This window comes from Selaginella moellendorffii, unplaced genomic scaffold, assembly GCF_000143415.4.
Source record: "Selaginella moellendorffii unplaced genomic scaffold, v1.0 SELMOscaffold_6, whole genome shotgun sequence".
Lineage (NCBI taxonomy): Eukaryota > Viridiplantae > Streptophyta > Lycopodiopsida > Selaginellales > Selaginellaceae > Selaginella > Selaginella moellendorffii.
Window position 1 is genome coordinate 1950621 of NW_003314267.1, and position 11601 is coordinate 1962221.

Genomic DNA, 11601 nt, shown 5'->3' on the forward strand with positions numbered 1-11601 from the left:
ACCAAATGTTTTAGATTGTGAAATTGTGATGGGGCAATTTAAAGGGACAAGAGTTTTTATCCCACGTATTACACTAATACCATCAAATACAGAAATTCCATTCAAAATGTCCAGACGACAATTTCCAATTCGTTTGGGTTACTGCTTAACAATCTCCAAATGCCAAGGACAGACATTTGACCGAGTTGGAGTTTACTTGCCCCACCCAGTTTTCACTCATGGACAACTTTATGTGGCTTTATCAAGATGCACATCACCACATGGACTTGGAATTAAAGTTCAAAACACCACACGCCAAGGCCACCTCCTTCCTCAAGATCCTTCTGTTTTTACAATTAACACTGTCTATAAAGAGGTTTTATATTGAACCTCTTTGTAAACCACCCAGCATTTGCTGGGCAAGTACTCGTAACATTATAGAAAGCAAAACCTCTACCATATGGATAACTATGATGGTCATCAATGGAATCCATTACTTGGTCTAATGTGTTCAAGATAACTTCTCGTGGCCCACCAACTGGGATGACATTTTCATGCCCAACATATTCTAAACTACTCTCCAAAACAATTACTATGTTTAATAGAAATGATAACAATAGTAACACAGAGTTTACTTTCATTTTGTTTAAGTGATTATTTTCCTTCTATAAATAAAAAAGGTAATACTAGGCCCTATTTATAAAGTGGGAACGTAGACTTTTATTTTAATAATCCACAAAACTTTGGAAATTAAGTTGAAAAAGAAAATTGATATACCAAAATAAAGTATCTTTTTTCTTTTAAAAAAAGTACTACTAAGCGTCTTCATTAGTAGAGAATGTTAGGGTTCCGTGCCAAGAAGCTCGTCGCCTCCGTAGTCTCCAAGAGGTACTATTCCTATCCCCCGCCGCCGCGCAAGAAGCGCAATCCTCCGCCGGCATTCTTCGATGCCAGGGCCGTCGCACAGATCGATTCGTGCCCGGTGACCAGCGCAGCCCGGATTCGTGCCACTCTTCTCCTCACCTATCACTGGATTTGGAGCTTCCAGCAGCACAGCGACAAGAAGCATCATTGCTTGGGCGGGCTCTTGAGAAATCCCGACCTCTGGATCTGCGCCTACCAGAGGGCCTGCTACAACAACAAGCTATGGAGTCCCGTGAGCTCTCTCCCTCCCAAAACTCTGGAAACGCTGGAGCTTCTCATGGAAGCGGTGTGTGCGAATTGCTATGGCTGGGGTGGGACGAAGGTTGTGTACGTTTGTCCTCCACACAAGACGGCTATAGAGGCCACGGAGGTGGACGAGAAGAGCTTCCAGGACGAGATCGTCCAGGAGGTTCTACTCATGGTTTTGGAACAGATGGGATGCTCTAGAGTAACCTGCAAGCATGAAGCTGCCCTGCCGTCTCCCCAACCTTTTGGGCTTTTTTTTTTTTTTTACTGGTATTGATATAGGCCGGGAAGGGGTGCTCGCGAGTGCCTGCGATTCATCCACGGCAACTTTGGTGATGTCTCGTGGACTGTGAAAGGAGATCTCTCCAAGCTCTTCGATTATCCACAGGCCGAGCTCTTCAACCGGGTTCTACGCAATGTGATCCAGGACGACAAAGTTGGCGAGCTGATCATCAAGGGGATGAAGACACGAGCTCCTCCGGCCGTGCTTCCGTTTAAGAGATTGAAGCCGACAAAGAGGAAGTTCCTGGAGTTTGAGCCGAGAAGGACTCCGTTGTGGCTGGAGGTGGTTCTGGGATTTGCTCCGGCAGAGGCTCAAAGAACTCCCGACTGGGGATGCTGCAACAAGCTGGGTCCGTTTCTGGCCAACGTTTATCTAAGCGAGCTCGACGCCTGGATGGAAAAGCAGGCCGAGCTGTTCCGTCGGCCTCACGATCCGTCCATCGGTGTAAGCTTTAGCACCGACGAGCAGGAGAAGCCAAACAATGCTAGGAAAATGGAGTACGTCCGCTTTGGAGCTCACTTCCTTATCTCGGTCAGAGGCACAAGAGACGACGTTTTGAGCTTCGAGGAGAAGTGTAGAGTCTTCTGCAAGCAAAAGTATCATCGCGAGCCGGAGTTTGGAGCACCTGAGGCGATCTCAACGCCGACGCTGTTCCTCGGCCACCATTTTTTCCAGACCAAGAAGTTGAAAACGAAGTGGGAGCCGTCCTCAAACAAGAGAGGAACGGTTTCGAAAGTGGAGAAGACCGTCTTCTGCGTGGACGGCGCTGTGGGGCACGCCGTCCAGAGCTTGAAGCGAGTAGGCATTCTCGACGACAAAGACAACACGCTTCCATGCATGCGGCTCTTTCACGAGAACCAGGTTCACAACAATGCTCACGTCAACAAGATCTTGCGAGCGCTGGCCGACTTGTACCAGCACTCGACAAACCGAGCGGAGATGTGCGAGCTCATCGGGTACTTGTTTCGATCGTCGCTGGCGAAGATGTATGCTGCGAAGTACAAGCTCCGGACGCAGATCCGGGTGGCCAAGTCCGCGTCCTTGGATCTTTGCAAGCCACTCAAGGATCCTCAAAAGGCCGGAGGAGGAGCACAGACGGAGGCGGTGCCGGAGCCACTGGAGCTTGTTTACAGCGTTCCAGAAGCTCTTGTGGCACCCATAGCTCACGACTGGAAGCCGCTACACGAGAAAACTCTGAGAAGTGTAGCCAGGCTGCTCCGTCCGGAGGGACTCCAGGACGGACTAGTTGTGCTGGCCAAGGAACTTGGAACTTGCTGGAAGCTAGTCGATGACTAGAACTTTCGCGGGGTTGAAGATCAACAGTTCGTCAAAGTGATATTCTGCGAGGTACAAAATTCCCAATTCTATCTATGTTTGTCATCCAAGATGTGACTCTTTGAAACTTTCAGAGCGGCCAGGAGATGCCTATGACGAAGAACGGTAGACGATGAATTGACTAAGTTTGTCTACTTGCGGAAGCTTCATGTCGCTGGTAAGTGCCTTGTTTTTTTATCCATTTTCAGCAACAAAGTTTTTCCTTTCCACAACCGCAGCTATGGCTTTTGTGGAGCACTTGGTCCTCTTCAGGCTGAAGAAGGAGGTATCAAATTCTCAAGAAGAAGAATGGCTACACTCGCTCAACAATCTCAAGAGCCTGGATGGCATTCTCTACTTCAGAGCTGCCAGGATTGCGGAGATCAGCGGTACGTTTTCATTTACTCACGCCCTCTACGCCAGGTTCTCCGGGAAAGCAGCTCTTGCGCACTACTCGCCACATCCGGAGCATCTCAAAGTTGTGGAGATTGGGAGGCAAATATGCGACGACTTCTTCGGACTCGACTGGGAGACCAACGATGCCTCTCAAGTGGGAGACGGCCCCAAAGTCTTCATGGTTGTGAAGCTCAAAGACGGGGTTGATTCACAGGTGCTCCTTGAAGTGGCTTCCGTGTGTGCAAAGCAGGCTTCTCAGGGGAGATTTGTCAGTGCTGGTTCCGATTTTTCGAAGCGGGGCAGAGGTTTTGATTTTGGATATCTTCTGGGAACTTGCAGCGATTGTCCTCCAGACCAACATGCTACTGCTCTTAAGCATCTGCAAGACGAGCTTGCGTTCCTCCAGGGAGCGATCGATTCTTTCTTGGAGAGCTCTTTTGTCGTCCAGTGTTGACAAAGATTACTATTTAAATTATGGAGGAAATAGTAGCTTCTTATGGAATTTAATTAGTTTCTGGTATGCATTTTCGAAATTTAAAAAACAAAAAACTTGGATGTTTTGATTATCTGGGTTATAGGTCCACCACACTTCCACTACTTGATTTATATATCTATGAGCCAGGTCAAATGTGGCTCTTTTTTTCACTCTGGAGTGATCTTTACTCCACTCCCTTCTTAAAAGCTAGGTGAGAGTAAGAGTGAAGTTCATTTCTGCCAAGCAAAGTTCACTTTTGTGGAGTGAAGTTATCCCTATTAGCAAATAAAATGCTGCCTTTCCTTAATGAACTATTAATAACATTTACCTTAAAAGGGTTTAGTTCAACCAATTATCAATTAAAGTTGCCCTCTTCATTTTTGACATATATTAAACTTGACGATCAAGAACATTGCCTAGAAGTCCCATAACAAAGTCTAGAAACCTTGCTTTTCTATCCATAGTTTCTTGCATAACTATTGAATAATGCATTTTTACTCTAGTATACCAATTCTTTGGATCCATATTCAATGGAAGCTCAATTAGAATATCAATGCAATCCATAACTCCAAGGTAATTTAGGAAACCTTTCAACTCTTGAAAGTTATGAATCTATAGGCCAAGTAATTTGATCCATGGAATTATTGATCAATGGAATTGTAAGTTTCTGAATTTCAATTGAAAAACAGGGAATAAGATAATTAATTGGAAAAAAATGTGTACTTTTGTTCATGGATTATTTCCTTTTATATTTGAACCTTTATAGATTATTTTTCGAACCAAACTAGACCACCAAATATAAATCTTACCATATAGTGTGTTTTTTCTAGTTAACGAACAAAATTGCTCAAAACCCTTTTGATACAAAATATAAGCTTTTAAATTTAAATTTCCCAAGAGGTAATGCGCAAACCCAAAGACATTTAACTTTAAATATCCTAACACCCTTAATTGATTAGAAAAAGGAGTCCCTTTCCCTTTATATTTAAACCCTTATAAATCTATTCTCTTTGGTTGTTTATAGGAACTTTTTCAAATATTTATATGCAGTAGATGATGCTATCCCAAAATTATTGCCAATAGTTTGTTAATGATCACCTTTTGCCAACCTCTTCAAAGAAATTACAAATTGTTTAAACACCAGAATATGCCTTCCTAGAATGTTATCAAGACTGGTTGGAAGTAAAGTCTTTAAATCATCCCCTAATGATCCCCGTAGAGATACAAAATACTTCTTGGAATTACAAGATTAATTTTCAAAACCTCTAACTCCATTTGGTATTACTAATAAAGAGATTTAGGCTTGATATAGAAATTTCCTATTTTCTGTCCTACTAATTCTTTTCTATTGATCATATGAGATGTAAAGAGTGCTAAAGCAAGATTATCAAGAATAAGAATGTCAATGACATCTTGCAATAAAACATAAAAATGCCTAGACCTTTGCATCATGTCTTTAATAAATTCTTGCTCTTTTACTAGAAAGAAAGCAACTAGAGTTACACTTACTTCCACAATTACAATGACAATTTACAATCTAACCATAAGGAACTTTCTTTTGCCAATACTTGCCATTGCACTACTTGGTGGCTTTGTTATCTTTTTAGGGCTTATTCCCTAATTAGTTATGATCTCACTTCTTATTTTGCATAGGTGGCATTGTTTTAAAAATGATGTTAAACATGTGATGTGACTTAAAAAAAAATAGAGTGAAATTATTGCATGTGAGTAGACAAGAAAAGTCATGCCCTGATGCCCCATCCATAGCCCATTTGCATCCATTCCATAGCAAATAAGATTTCAGCCTTAATGGGCTATAATGCCTCATAGATGGCCCATTTGCAGTCATTCTATAAACAAAAAGGTTTTAATGAATCTTCTATAACTAAGAAAGTTGGATCAATTTTTTTCTGGCCAATTCAAGACCACCATTAAACTAATTTGTCTTCAATTGTATTTGGTTGTTTTTGATTTGCTTCAGTTGACTTTACTTATTCTTACTAAGTTATTTAGAGAGAAGTTTATCTTAACTATTTATTTAGAAAAATTAACTTATAGCTTTACTAGTATTTCTTATCCTTATTTGATAGTATATGTCCTTTACCTTAACTACTACCAATTTCATGAGTACTGCATATTCTTATGACTATTCATATGTTTCACAACTATATTAAAAAGTTAGAATTTAAGTTTTTCTAAAATAGAGGTGAATCCTTGGAAAATGGAAAAAGTTCAATTTACTTTTATTTTTGCAAATACATACATTAATTGAATTCATATTTACTTTTTATTTTTATTTCCACTAATTTATGGCAATGAATATGTGATTGCATATAGATGCATCTTTTTTTTACACATCTATATTTATTATTAACATAAAAGTATTATGTAAGTAATCACATTTTGATTGCTATAATAAAAGATTGTATGCATTATAATATTTGGATAGAACATGCCAAATATTATTTACTCTCTTTTAGCTGATTCAATTCAATCCACAATCCATAAAATTTAGCATGTACAAAAATGTAGCCAAATAGAGAAAGTCCTTTAACAAGTATAGAGAATGAAATAAAACTTAAATATACCTTACAACTTGAAAAAAACCATTAAAGATGAAAAAAGAACCATAATTACTCTAAAAGAGTGAGCAACTACAATAAATTTTATTCTACTCTAAATTGATGATTGATGATGAATAAACTGAAATTTTACATTCATATACATCCCATTTAAGTTCAACATGAAAAATATAAATGAAAAAGGCCTTTTAGCATTTTCACTCAACTTTAAATTACCTGTATAAACATGACACCAACACCATTATAGAGGTGAAACATCTGAATATTGCAGAAAAAACAAATGATTTTATTTTATCTATTAAACAATTAGAAGATATAGGATATGTATATATAAAAATTGAATAGTTTAATTATTCTAGTAGACTCAATCATATCTACTTATAAATGTACACTATTACTTATCATATTGATCAACTTTTAAATGTGTATATTTTGTAGCAAATTATACTTTAAAGTGTAAAATTTAAAGAGTGTAAATTCTTATATTTAAAAAACCTAAAACAAACTGCAACTTTATCTATATATATATATATATATATATATATATATATATATATATATATATATATATATATATATATATAAAACTTATATATAATTATAATTAGGTACTTAATTGGTGTTTTAAGTTGAAATATATAATAAATATAATTGTAATTTTATGGCATTCATAAAAAAAGAAACTAATTTTTACATTATATCACATTAATGTAACATTTAAAAGCTAATGTTAAATAACAGTGATTAATATGGATAGAAAGTTCAAGCACTTAGAAGTATATCTTAACTTTGAATAATGGTCATATTTTTCTATTTTCAAATATTTGTTTCAGATTTACTTTTCACTTTGAGACTCTACTAAAACATATAGACTTTAAAGTGTAATATACATTCAATTTTAATGATTTTTTATAAATATACTTATTATACATATATATAATATGTATAATAGATATACTTAATATTATTACAAAAACTTTAATACAATAATACTATATGAATTGATTGCTTGATGTAATACATTATTTTTAACTCTTCATTAACAGTATTTATCACTACAAGATTATAGGTAAAACTTATAAGAAATTTATGGTTTTATAATAACACTATATTTCAATACGAAACTTTATTTTTCATTTAAATTTTCTTTCAAAATATCCAATAACAAATCACCATTCTATGAATGGCAAAACACTTTTTAAATGGTATGAAACATCAAAATTGAGATATGTTTAGAAGTATATAAATAATAAGATTAATGTAATTTTAAAATTAATTAAATATATTATATTAAAATAGAAAGAATAATTATTAATATAAATTATTATATTTAAATTATTATTATTTTAACAACTTAAAATTGTAAGTGTTTGGAATATGGAAAGGAAATACAGAAAATGTGCATCTCAATTAGCTTATATATAGGAGTGAGTGGTCCAAATTGAAACCAATTCAATAACTACCAAAATCCCACTACACTAATATTAATATATGGCATTATAACCATACACTTGGACCTCACATCATCCCCTCCTCTTGGAATGATGGAAGACCATCCGGGTTCTCGTGTAAATGGGCCAGGATCTAGAGGAACGTCAAGAGGAGGCATCAGTGGATCTGTAAGTGGTATTAATTGTTCCTAATCTTTTTGTATGAAGCATTTCAACTGTTGCATATGCACAATTTCTAGAGGATCGACCTGCTAGATGTCATGCCGAACCTTATAAACTTGTGATCAACTTGCCGCAACACCCGATATAGTCCTTTCAATTAAGCAAGGAGCCCCTTATATAAACCACGTACCGTAAGATGGGGAAAACGGATTAATACTAAGTCATCCATTTTATACTCCGCATGTGGTCGATGATGGGAGTTGTAGCACCGTCATTGTCCCATTTGTATGTGGCATAAGTATTCGGCAGACTTTGCTTGGACAAATGGAAGAATGCTCATGAAATACTGATCCCACGACCTAGCATCGGTAGCATGTGGTAATCGGGAATGTAAACTCAGCTTCATTGGTAATATTGGATCATGACTATATAGAAGTTTATATAGTGAAGCACCAACAGAACTCTGCACCCCTGTGATATATGCATACCAAAGAGATGGGAAATATCCATCCCAATTCGAATGCTTTAAGTTCACATACTTCGCGATCATTCTTTTGAATGTCCAAATGAGCCGTTCTACCAAACCATCTGACTGTGGATGATAAGCATTTGTGAAAGTGTGGCGTATCCCCAACCGAGACATCAAAACATGAAATGCCTCAACCATAAGTGCAGAACCATTATCTGAAAGAATTTGCTCCAGACAAGAATGTTGAAACATCACTCAATTGAGAAAGAAGTATCCAACAATAGTTGCAAAGGCACTTGCAAAAGCACCAACTTCCACCCAATGAGTTAAGTAGTTAAAAGCAATAATAACATATTCATTGCCAACAATCGATCGTGGAAAAAGTCCTATAAGATCAAACGCTACCAACTAAAATGGATGGGAAACTACAATTGACTCCAACCATCCTTCTGCGATATGAGGGGGAGTATTCCTATCTTAGCACCAAACGCAACTACGCACATACTAGATAACATCAAGTCGTATCTCCAGCTAATAGAAAGACCTATGTAGCTTCTCAGTCACACGATGATGTCCTATATGCCCGCCTAGAATAGGGGAATTAAGGCATAGAGAAACCATGGAATAAAGACGGAAGGCATCACCAGTCATAAAGAATCATCAGAATCCATCCCCACAAAATAAAGAAGGCCATCTTCAAAGCGATTCTAAGAATGTAAATGCTAGAATGGCAAGTCATTAGCAAGTGATGCAGGATTCTCAAACCCATCTCAAAGCTTTCAAATCCATAGCTCAATCTTTTGAGCCTCGTGAACTTCCTCAAGAAAAGGTAGATTTTGCTTTGCATCTTATGGATATTGAACGTCAAATACAGCAACTACCGACGGCACAAAATCCTCGTCTAGAAAATCTACAGACGCTAGAATAATAGGTTCATAAAAAATATGAGAAGAAAGTGGAGAAGGAAGAGAAGCTCAAGAAAGAGCATTAGCATCAGCCATAGAACTCCCAGGGCGATGAACAACATCAAAATTATATATATGAAGCTTCAAAACCCACTGAGAAGTATGACCAACCAAGTTCTTTTGCTTTAATAATGAAGTAACGGCAACATGATCATCTTTAAGTAATGTCTAAGAACCATGTAGATATGCATGAAATTTCTCAAAACCCCAAACTGCTGCTAAACATTCCTTCTCTGTCATGGAGTAGTTCACCTCCGCTGGTTATAATGTATGGTTGATATACGCAATGGGATGGCACTGACCAGGAACACTCAAGCTTTCTTGCATCGACACACCTCCAAGACCAATATTTGAAGCATCCATGTGTAAAATAAAAGGTCGAGTGTAGTCAAGATATGCCAAAACTGGAAGAGTCATCAACAGCTCTTTGAGATCCACAAATGCCCACTCACAATCTAGAGACCAGATGAAAAATGATGTTGATGACTTTAGCAACGCTTGCAACAGTGTAGTGCGATCAGAAAGATGATCCACAAAACGACCGAGATACTGCATCTTGCCTAAGAAGTGTTGCACATCATTCACACACTTTGGAGTAGAAAACTTTAGAATAGTCACAAGTTTGTCAGGATCAACTTACAAACTTTCACGAAAAATATGGTACCTAAGATAAGTCGTATCCTTGGACCCAAACATGCACTTCAACCACTTCAGCTTTAAACCAACGTCCCATAAAGCTCTATTTCATTAAAGTGGGATTTATTCAATAAAATGGGACTAGGTACAAATTTTCAAGTATTTGAAAATGACGTGAAATTATATGTTTTTTGTCCAGGGGCTAGACATATCTGGGACGAATCTAATTGTGAAGGTGTAGCAAGAGGCATTGCTAGTCTGGAGAAGTCATTTAACTCATTTGACCCTTAGTGTATTTTCATGAAACTAAATAACATTCATATTATTAAGGAATTTCTTTAGTACCTTTTTTTTACGACATAGAGGCTTGCATTTCTTTCAAAGGTGATTTAGTAAAAGGCCTGAGGGCACATGCCATTCTATTTCTCAAACCGGTATTAAGATATACTAGTGCAACGGGCCACATGCCATCACGCCTCCTCTGATTCAGATTCGGATTGTTCACTTTGAAATAAAATACATTAGAAACTTAGTAAAGGAATATTAATGAATCTCACCTTGAACCCGGGTTATGAATGCTCTTGCTGCATCTATTGCATGGTCTGGCAAGGTGATGGTGGCACTCTGCTTCCGCATCCAACCATGCACAACATTATCCACCGATATGCTCATGCTGGGATCCCTTGGATTCAGCACCCATATCTTTTCTAGGCAATCCTTCGTATATCCGGAACTTGGCTTGAACCACTCCACAGTTACATTGAAGGAGTTAGTTTCCGTGTCCTCCTCTGCATCAGTGATGCAACGCCCCACCCATATCATTTGTTTTTTAATACTGGGTCTGACAAGCACGACCATTCCTTTGCAGACCTGTACTGGATTGAATGCTGAATCTGGCTTCTTGTTCCTCAGCCCACAATAGTGATCCTCAACATCGTTATCTGTCACTGCATTTCCAGAGGACATTGTTCCGCTACTATCTGGTGCTCTGGGTTCTGGCCAAAAGGACTCTTCCAATTCTTCATATACAACCGGCCCATTTTGGATAGCAGATATAATCTTCTCCCAGTATTCGAGCAAAGGCTTGCACCTCTTAAAATAGGATTCTCCACCAAACACCAACCCCCTCTTCCAGAAGGCAATATGCTGTCTAATCCCGGCCACTATACTTTCCTGGTCTTTGAGTCCATCCGGGTGCATCGGCCGTGGGGAACCCTGAGGAATCATAGGTTCCCCAGTTATGGGATCTCTCTTGAAGAGTTCAATGCCGTCCACTGGCAGCCACAGTGTGTCCCATTCTCTCATCTTGTACCTTATCACTAGAGCACTGTCACGCATGTTGAAATGAAACTGAAGAGGCTTGGAGTGGCCAATCAGCGTTTCGGATCCATCCCTGATGTAGCCTCTTACAAACCCCTTAAAGTCTGGAACCTTTGTCACAAGTGCAGCTTCAACAGTGCATTTGATGCAATTTTGGAATTCATCGTAGAGTTGTGGGAGGGTGAGGACATTGGATCGCCGGAGGGACTTTGCCAGGTGACTGAACATAGCATCGACGTCTTCATGAGTGTGCCCAACCATGAGAAAGCCAAGTGTAACCGTTTCAAATATGCCTTTGGCAACAAGCATCGCCAAGTACGCGAAGACGTACATGTTTTTGTTCTCACTACCAGCATTGTCTGTTTGGAGCAGAAGATGGGGTGGAAGGCCACATCGGCC

At 38.4% G+C, this 11601-nt stretch overlaps 2 protein-coding genes across 2 annotated transcripts; both read left to right on the plus strand.

Moving 5' to 3' along the window:
• Positions 1-817: 817 nt before the first annotated feature.
• LOC112344973 (nuclear intron maturase 2, mitochondrial-like) lies at positions 818-2728 on the plus strand. Its single transcript, XM_024670729.1, has 2 exons — positions 818-1380; positions 1432-2728. Exons 1-2 carry the CDS (start codon positions 818-820, stop codon positions 2726-2728), a joined length of 1860 nt encoding a protein of 619 aa, XP_024526497.1.
• A 130-nt stretch (positions 2729-2858) lies between these two features.
• On the plus strand, positions 2859-3666 carry LOC112345012 (stress-response A/B barrel domain-containing protein UP3-like). Its single transcript, XM_024670809.1, has 2 exons — positions 2859-2924; positions 2986-3666. Exon 2 carries the CDS (start codon positions 2988-2990, stop codon positions 3594-3596), a length of 609 nt encoding a protein of 202 aa, XP_024526577.1. The 5' UTR covers positions 2859-2924; positions 2986-2987; the 3' UTR covers positions 3597-3666.
• The last annotated feature ends 7935 nt before the right edge of the window (positions 3667-11601 follow it).